This window comes from Danio rerio, chromosome 24 (genome assembly GCF_052040795.2).
Source record: "Danio rerio strain M-AB ecotype USA chromosome 24, GRCz13ab, whole genome shotgun sequence".
In the NCBI taxonomy this organism is placed as follows: Eukaryota; Metazoa; Chordata; class Actinopteri; order Cypriniformes; family Danionidae; genus Danio; species Danio rerio.
Window position 1 is genome coordinate 10,814,523 of NC_141044.1, and position 10,478 is coordinate 10,825,000.

Genomic DNA, 10,478 nt, shown 5'->3' on the forward strand with positions numbered 1-10,478 from the left:
GCACAATAGATCATGCTTTAAGTGTGGAAAACAGCTTGCTGCATGCATATTTAAAAATCTGCTTGCTAAAGATCATGTTTCGAGCATGCAAAACGGCTTGTTGAATGCATGTTAACAATTCTGCATGCAAAAGATCATGCTTTGAGCATACAAATTGGCATGTTGCAGAGGCATTAACAATAGTGCATGCAAAAGATAATGGTTGAACTTGCACAAGGGCTTGTTGAATGCATGTTTATAATTTTGCAAGCAAAAGATCATGCTTTGAGCATGCAAAATGCATGCAAAGGCATCTCATTTAAAATTCTCAGTGCAAAATATCATGTTTCAAGGGGGTAAAATGCCTTTTTGAATGCGTGTTAACAATTGCGTATGATAAAAGATCTTGTTTAGAGCATGCACAATGGCTTGTTGCACAAGCATTAATTCTGCATACAAAAGATCATGTTTTGAGCGTGAAAAATGGCTTTTTGAATGTGTGTTAACAATTCTGCATCTAAAAGATGATGTTTTAAGCATGCACAATGTCTTGTGGCACAAGCATTAACAATTCTGCATGAAAAAGATCCTGTTTTAAGTATACAAAATGGCTTGTTGCATAGAATTAACAATTCTGCATACGAAATATCATGTTTCTAACATGCACAATGTCTTTTTACACACTTAAAACATGATCGTTTGGACGCAGAATTGTGTCGCAAATCTAACTCCATATTTATGCAGAATGTCTTTGTAAGTAACTAAAATGTTGACACATGGAATAAAAAGACTTTTAATTATGGTTTACAATGAAATTAGAACCACTTGTTTGTTAAACAAAGCTACAGTACGTCTCTCATATGACATATCTACTTAAAGGCAAGGCAAAGTAAGGCAAATTTATTTATATAGCACATTTCATACACAGTGGTAATTCAAAGTGCTTTACAGTACATAAACACAAATAAAAGAAAGAGGTATAGGGAAATAAAAACAACAATAGACAGAAAAAATATTACTTTGTAAACAGTATTGTTGAAATAAATCATCTAAACATTTTCTTAATATTTGACAATATTTCTGAAATTAATATAATAATGGAATAAACATAAATTTAAATGCATTTATATAAGTAAATAAATAGATTCAATGATGGCCTCAAAAATCTGTGGATTTCTATAAACAAAGATTTCATGTGAAAAACTCATGTAAAAACTACTACAGTGTGATTAATGTATTAGGGATAGGTAACCCAAAAATTTATATTCTGTCATGATTTACTCACCCTCTACTTGTTCCAAACCCATATGAGTTTCTGTCAATCAGAAAAGAAGATATTTTGAAGAATGTTGGTAAGCAGAAACATGGCTTTACCAATTAATTTCTGATTTTGATTACCGACATTCTTCAAAATATCTTTTTTTGTGCTCAAAGAAAAAAGAATCAACCTGAGAATGAGCAAATGGTGAGAAAATGACCCTTTTGGGCTGAACTTTCTCTTAAAAATACAGTACAAAACAAGTAATAATCAACAAAGTTTAATCTAAGTCAAAGTCAAAAAACAACAATCAACCCCCTTTATTAAATAATCAAAAGAGTAGCAAGAATACATGTTTAGAGAGTCTAACAACAGCACAAAATGCATATTATCCCTCATCCAACCCTATAATCTCCAGCGGTCACCTATAAAAGCATCCATAGGTCAACCTCATTTCTGTCGGAGCAGCTGTGTGTCATATTTACTGGAACCTTTGATCGCGGACGTAAACGCAGTAATGCATTTGTAATAATGTTTATGGATTGTCTGCGTCTCAAATTGACTCCCGAACGTTTTCGTGCAGCGATAATTTATGGCTGTCAAACACGGTGGCGGCGGAGAGATCCACCGAAGCTGGGTAATTCTCACAGACCTGTCGACAGTTCTGACAGTGTGTGCAACACTACTGACATCTCTCAGCATCCAAAGAAAAACACACACACGCAAACACACAGAGGAGAATTAATAGTGCAAGAGAACAGCAGATAGAAGCCAACCCACTTTTAGACAGATGAGACGCTTGCTTTCTTGAAGAGTGGAGATGCAGCATCTACAAGAGGCGCTCGATGGTGCATAAAACATGAAAATGTATGGTGCCGCAGTCATGCCACATTGCCCATAATAATGACTCATATTGTAGCCACATAATTCTGATTTCTGGGCTCAGTAAACGTGCGTGTTTTTCCTTTTTTCGTGTTAAGGTTTTTTGGGTGCCGAATAGCCTGATGGTTCTTTTGTGTATACTTGAAAGTATCTGACAGCCGTGTTCAATGAGATATTGTATGAGGGACGAATGCAAGCTCTTGCATCTTACAACATATAAATAATAATACACAAGCAAATGAGGCCACATTTGAGCTTTCTAAAAAACAGACTCAACAGTTTTGTCATAAACTACAACATGCTTTCTCTTGAAGCTAAAGTTAATTGTGTAGTTTGTTTTTCAGATTTAACGTGAGAGCTTCTGAATAGTATGCTTAAGCCTGCTGAAGAAAAAACAGCTTGATGAAGGATTACGGTTCCATTTAGGACAACTTTTGGCATAATGTTGATTATCTTGAATTAAATATTCATGAATTTAATTTTACAAGGAACTATTTAGCATGCTCTCTCAGAAAAGAATGGTACAATGTTGTTCCAAAGAAGGTACAGACATACAGTAGAAGTCAGAATTATTACCTCCCCCCCTACCCCCTGAATTGTTAGCACCCCTGTTTATTTTTTCCCTAATTTCTATTTAACGGAGAGAAGATTTTTTTCAACACATTTTTAAATATAACAGTTTTATTCTTATTTAACTCATTTCTAATAACTGATTTATTTTTCTTTTCCACTATGACAGTAAATAATATTTTACTCGATGTTTTTCAAGACCTCTACAGCTTATAGTGACCTTTAAAGGCTTAACTAGATCAATAAGGTTAATTAGGCAGGTTAGGGTAATTTTGCAAGTTATTTTATAATGATGGTTTGTTCTGTAGACTATTTAAAAATATATATATATATATATCTTGAAGGGGCAAATAATTGTGTCCTTAAAATGGCTTTTAAAAAATTAAAAGCTGCTTTTATTCTAGCCAAAATAAAACAAAAGACTTTCTTCAAAAGAAACAATATTATCAGACATACTGTGAAAATGTCCTTGCTCTGTTAAACATCATTTGGGAAATATTTAAAAAAAAGAATCAGTCACTGAGGCAGTACCTTTTTATGGGACAGAATTGTACCTTAAGACAAAGAAACTAATTTGTACCATTGCAGTTTGTACATTAAGCACATGATTTGTACCATGGGAAACTTAAATGTACCTTTGGTTTTTAATACCTGCAGATACAATATTGTACCTTCATCAAAGGTACAAATCTGATCCATAAAGGTACCACCACAGTGACAAGACACTTTGTACCTTAACAGTGTCAAACTGCTTAACAAACATGTATTTAAAATGTCTTTAATGTTTAGCTTACAATACCTATAGTTTCATGTTTTACCAGTTGTTTTGTATTATTGTATTGTAGATCCTAATAATTAATGTTTATGAGTTTCTTTAAACATATATCTTTAAATGGTGATTCTTGTTTTAATATGGAAAATATTTATAGAATCATTTTGCCTTTCCAGTAATATTTATTTTCATAGGTATTGTAATAAAGAAGTTGTACACTTTTGTACTTTTACTTGGGAATAATTGTATACCTTCATTTTAGTTGTACCATAAAAGGTACAGAACAGTATTATAAGAAGTATTTTCTGTTCTATATGAAGTACAACTTTTACAAAGGTACAAAACTGTTCCTCAAGGAACATTATCTGTATCACCATGTAGATGATTTTAGTGTGGAAAAATGATCACTTATTTACATTGATAATGTATTTTGTGTTGCCACAATATAATTATCCAATATTCATTTTTAAATGAAATTAACAGAATTAACCAAAACTAGCTCAAATAATACTTAGATTTACCTGAATAATATAACTATTTTACAAAGTTCTAAGAATAACATTTTTGCTTTTAAATTACTACTACTGCCAACAAGAATATGAATAATGATTATTATAATTAGTGGTCCCATTTAATTATTTTAATTTTGTCAGTCTGAATAAATTGTAATAAACAATTTTATGGCACAAATGCAGATGATTGACGTAAACTTGTACTGAACTTATTATAGCATCTAATATAAACTATGGTAAGCCAAATGGTTTTATGACAAAGTACCATGGTACCATTTCATGTTTTGTCAGTTTAATAATTATAATTATATAATAATTATATAATATAATAATTATAATAATAATAATTTATAATTTGTATATAATTATATTGGTGTCATATAATTATGACATTTGAAATCAAATCGCTGTCACATTGCTACCTTATCTTAACCCTTACATCCTACTTAACTTAGTACTTACTATTTACTTACTACTTAACAGTATTATTTGTAAAGTAGTTATAAATAAAGTGCTTGGCATATATAAGTACACCCATGACGAATCAATCTTTTAAATTCATACATTTTTATAGGATGGTACACAACATTATATTCGTGCATATACAATAAATTAGTCAGTACTGAAGCCAAATCTGGAGTTTATCTAACAAAATAACTTACGATAACGGTCTAAACCCTAGTACACCCAAATTGACATGTTATAGAAAAATATTAAATACGCATTTAGAAAACAGGAAAAATCAAGAGAAGCAAAGAAAGTATAAATTTAGTTGAAATTTTGTTGGTTGTAATTTTTAGTGCAATTTTTGCTTGAATTTAATTGTATTATCTTTTGATTTCTCAATATGCTTGGAGACTAGAATATTATTTTAATAAATATATCCATACCAAATATATGTACCAAAATACATTGCCTATATTGACCGAGAAATATATAAAAATATTCATTTTCAAAATGGGGTGTACTTGGTTATGCTGAGCACTGTTTGTTGTGTTGTTTTACTAATATGTGTACAACTAAACATATGCATTTTCACAGCTGCCGCAGACCGGCCAGACTCCACAGGCTCCTCCTGTGTCTCAGCCCAATCTGCTCCGTATGCCCCACAGCCAGAGTCCCCTTCGGCAGGCCTCTTCCTCCTCCTCAACATCATCATCCTCATCCTCGGCTCTCAGCGTTGGCCAGCTAGTCAGCAGTGAGTGTGCATTAAATTACTTTCGCTGCTTGCAAAAACTTCTTTTTTATAACAAGCTGAAACAGCAAAATTCTTGTTTTACTTAATTGTTTTGTTCCATCCACTTAAATTTGTTAAGTTATATATATACAGCATGAATGAATTGTGTAAAAACACTCACTTTGTTACAGTGCATCTCTATATGTTCACTAATCCAATTATAGCACACGTAAACACTCTGTTTACCCAAGTAGAATGCTGGAAATCTGCTTCTAGATGTTTTCTCATCTCAAAAATATGCCCCTTTTTCATTCCCCTTTTATCAGATTGCAGTTGATTCTGTCATCCAGCTGACCAAACTGTAGACCTAATGAATGGAAGGTTGTTTGGTACGGCTTTGGCCTCCAAAAGCACCACATATAAATCACTCCCTCTGGCCTGTCAGAGCCACAGCGGCCCTTTTAAAAACTGTTTTACTTAGATAAATTCTCATTTGTCACAGCCAATTGGGCTAAAACCATCTGCAATGGAGTTTTAAATCCAATAAACAGGAAGTTGCATTGATCAACTTGCTGTGGATATAAGCAGTGGACTGTTGCGTCTTTCTTTTTTCAGATTTGTTTTGTTCAAAACATACACAATACATTAAGCGCTCTCCATTCATTTCTTTGGTTTACCACTGTGGCTTAGCTCTCCATGCCAGATTGTGTTTGCTGCTATGTCCTTGGCTAACGTTAATTCCCCAGAACATGTGTTGAATAGAGGGACGAAAAAACAGTCTGACTGACCCCAAAACCAGCATGCTCAGCTCAGATGGAATAAATGCTGTTGGACTATGTGTGTTTTACTTTTGGAAAATACTCTTTTGTGTTTTCGTTGCATTTAATGAAGTTGAAGTCATAATGGCATTATATAATCACTTGGTTTGGCTTTGTTAAAGAGATAGTTCACTCTAAAATTAAAATTTACTCACTATTTACCTCAAGTTGAGTCTATTTTCGTTAACACTTCATTTTGATGGTCCATTTGGGTATTAGTAGACTGTCTGCTTAATATCTGTTGATACTGCTCCTTCAACAGACATTTAACTTACCATAAGAGCCTTTGCAAGTACTTGTACACTTACACTAACCCAAACCCTAACCCCAACCCTAACAGTCTACTTATAATCTAATAAAAATTAGTTGCCATGTAGATGCAATGTAACTTCAATTCAACAAATGCACCATTAAAATAAAGCGTGACCCTGTTTTTTCTTTTGTTGAACACAAACTTATGGAAAGTATTCATAGCACTTCACTTTTTACAATTTGTTTTTTTTTATGTTACAGCCTTATTACAAAACGGATGAAATTCATGTATTTCCTCAAAATTATACACACAATACCCCATAATGACAATGTGAAAATGGAAATAAAAAAGCTGAAAAATCACATGTACAAAAGTATTCACAGCCTTTGCTCAATACTTTCTTCATGCATCTTTGGCAGCAGTTACAGCCTCAGGTATTTTTGAATATGATGCCACAAGCTTGGCACACCTGTCTTTGGGAATTTTTGCTCATTCCTCTTTGCAGTACCTCTCAAGCTCTTTCAGGTTGGAGGGGAAGCGACAGTGCACAGCCATTTACATATCTCTCCATAGATGCTCAATAGGATTAAGGTCTGGGCTTTGGGCGGGCCACTTAAGGACATTCACAGAGTTATTGTGTAGCCACTCCACTGATATTTTAGCGGTGTGCTTCGGGTCATTGTACTGCTGGAAGATGAACCATCGCCCCAGTCTGAAGTCAAGAGCACTCTGAAGCAGGTTTTCATTCAGGATGTCTCTGTACTTTGCTGCATTCATCTTTCCCTCTATCCTGACTAGTCTTTCAGATCCTGCTGCTGAAAAACATCCCCACAGCATGATGCTGCCAGCACCATTCTTCACTGTAGGGATAGTATTAGCCTGGTGATGAGCGCTGCCTGGTTTTCTCCTAACGTAATACTTGGCACTACAAAGAGTAAAATTTTAGGCTCATCAGACCGGAGAATTTTGTTTGTTATGGTCTGAGAGTCCTTCAGATACTCCAGGCGGGGAGTGGCTTCTGTCTGGCCACTTTACCATACAGGCCTGATTGGTGGATTGTTGCACAGATAGTTGTCCTTCTGTAAGGCTCTCCTCTCTCCACAGAAGAACATTGGAGTTTGGACAGAGTGACCATTAGGTTATTGATTATCTCCCTGAGTAAGGCCCTTCTCCTCCGATCACTTAGCTTATATGGCTGGCCGGCTTTCAACTTTCAGAGCATTAAAATTTTTATTGTAACCTTCTCCACCCTTGTGCCTCAAGATAATCCTGTCCCGGGGATCTACCAACAATTATTTTGTCTTCATGCTTGGTCTGTGCTTTGACATGCACTGTCAACCCTGGGACCTTATATAGACCGGTGTATGCCTTTTTAAATCATGTCCAATCAATTGAACTTACCACAGGTGAACTCCAATGAAGCTGCTGAAATATCTCAAGAATTATTAGTGGAAAAAGAATGTACCTGAACTCCAATTAGAGTTTCACGGAAAAGGCTGAGAATACTTACGAACATGTGAATTTTTTTTTTGTTTTGTTTTTTTTTTGATAAATTTGCTACAATTTCAAAAACTCTTTTTTCACATTGTCCTTATTAGGTATTGTCTGTAGTTTGGGAATAAATTAGTTTTATTACCTATCTATCCATCTATCTATCTATCTATCTATCTATCTATCTATCTATCTATCTATCTATCTGTCTGTCTGTCTGTCTGTCTGTCTGTCTGTCTGTCTGTCTGTCTGTCTGTCTGTCTGTCCGTCCGTCCGTCCGTCCGTCCGTCCGTCCGTCCGTCCGTCCGTCCGTCTGTCCCCCTCTCCCTCTCTCTCTCTCTCTATCTCTATCTCTTTATCTCTCTATCTATCTATCTATATCTACCCACCCACCCTCCATCAATCCATCCATCCATCCATCCATTTTGGAATAAGGATGTAACATAAAAATGTGGAAAAAGTATAGCGTTATGAATACTTTCCTGATACACTGTATTTTGAAGAAATAAATTACATATGTGGAAAAAAATAACATGGAAGTCAAAGGTACTGGCCTTTAACCTTTTTTAATAGAAATACAATATATATAATATGTTATCTTTTGTGATAAAAAGAGGGGGGGAAAACAGGTTTGTAAAAAGTGAAGGGTGAGCAAATGATGACAGATATTAATTAACATTTTTGAGTGAACTGCCCCTTTAAGACAAAATAAATCTGTTATTTTAGGTGTATGATCAAAAATAATAATAATTTTAATAGTTAATAGTTGTTTAAAAATGTAATATTTGAACACAAAATGATAGTGTGCTTTTACAAATTGCCATAAATCATCATCTCGAGGTCAAAATACAAAATTGCTGCAGGTAACAAAAATGTTCAATACTGCATAGAAGCAAGTTCAGGTTTCAGCATCTGATTTGCATATTAGGAGTGACAGGGTGCTGGTTCAATAGATTTGGACTTTAAATACGGCTGATGGATTTTTTTAATAATTCATTCATAATGACATCCATGAATTATTTAGCCGACCAAATTTTTTGCATGTAAGCAGGATGTAAGACCACCTGGCACTGATGTATATTACCCAATCACCTTTTATTAACCTAAAATGCGCGTAAGAATAAAGTCAAAATGGCATCTTAATCTTTAAAGCCTGAGTTACTAAATACATCAAACAAAGAACTGATTATCTGCATACCTGTGTCTTTTATAGCAAAAGGACCAATAATATGGCATAAAAATAAATATACAATGCTTTCAAAAATTACTTTAGCACGCTATTCACTGAGGCATTCATTTGTGAAGTGTAGTGTAGTTCTTGGCTTGCCTAATAAGAACAGATTTCAATGCAATGTTGATTGTATTGTATTGTCAAGGTTGGGACCATGACAAAAACTAGAAAAAGAAACAACTGTAACAGAAATTTTATATTCAGGCAATGAGTCTGTGTGAATTGAGAGTCAGATTTGTTCTTTTTCCCCGTATTACAGACCCCCAGACTGCCCCCAGTGAAGTGGATGGTGTAAACCTGGAAGAGATTCGAGAGTTCGCCAAGGCATTTAAGATTCGGCGTCTGTCTCTGGGTCTGACTCAAACTCAGGTGGGCCAGGCACTCAGTGCAACTGAAGGTCCAGCCTACAGTCAGTCTGCCATCTGCAGGTATGGAGCTCTATCAGCTGCCAAATATACCGAAGATTACCTGAAAGTAAATATGTATCACAATTATAAAGTATTTTTTTATAATGATACATAGATTAAGTAAAAATGGATGGATGGATGGATGGATGGATGGATGGATGGATGGATGGATGGATGGATGGATGGATGGATGGATGGACTGACTATAGATATATGGATGCATGGATGGATGGATGGATGGATGGATGGATGGACAGATAGACCAACTAATGGATGGATGGATGGATGGATGGACAGATAGATCAACTAATGGATGGCTGGATGGATAGATGGATGGATGGATGGATGGATGGATGGATGGATGGATGGATGGATGGATGGATGGATGGATGGATGGATGGACAAACACAGGAGGAATGGAGGAACAGATGCAGTGCAACTACAGTATATATATGGACTAATGGTTGGTTGGATGGATGGATGGATGGATGGATGGATGGATGGATGGATGGATGGATGGATGGATGGACACACATAGGCCAACTATAGATATATGGATGGATGGACAGATAAAGTGACTATAAATATAAAGATGAATGTATAGATGAACAGATTGATTATAGATATTGTATATAGATGAATGGATGAACACATGCCGACGATGGATGGATGGATGGATGGATGGATGGATGGATGGATGGATGGATGGATGGATGGATGGATGGATGGATGGATGGATGGATGGGTGGGTGGACACACGTAGGCCGACTATAGATATATGGATGAACACATAGGCGAGAATAGAGAGGATGACAGTAGATGGATGGATGGATGGATGGATGGATGGATGGATGGATGGATGGATGGATGGATGGATACAGGCGAGAATAGAGAGGATGACGATGGATGGATGGATGGATGGATGGATGGATGGATGGATGGACAAACAGACAAAATGTTTTATGCATGGGTGGTTTTATGGATAGATGGATTGATTGATGAACAGATAGTGTGACTAGATGAACAGATAAAGTGACTATAAATATAAAGATGAATGTATGAATGAACAGATCGATTATAGATATTGTATATAGATGAATGGATGAACACATGCCGACGATGGATGGA

General features: G+C 35.4%; 1 protein-coding gene across 1 annotated transcript in view; it reads left to right on the plus strand.

The window, feature by feature from the left end:
* LOC147837958 (POU domain, class 6, transcription factor 2-like) overlaps positions 1–10,478 on the plus strand; it is a 58,536-nt gene that overhangs the window by 22,094 nt on the left and 25,964 nt on the right. Inside the window, exons 3-4 of the mRNA XM_087308948.1 lie at positions 5,015–5,171; positions 9,203–9,371. Coding sequence (XP_087165074.1) covers positions 5,015–5,171; positions 9,203–9,371 — 326 coding nt within the window. The remainder of the gene's footprint in view (positions 1–5,014; positions 5,172–9,202; positions 9,372–10,478) is intronic.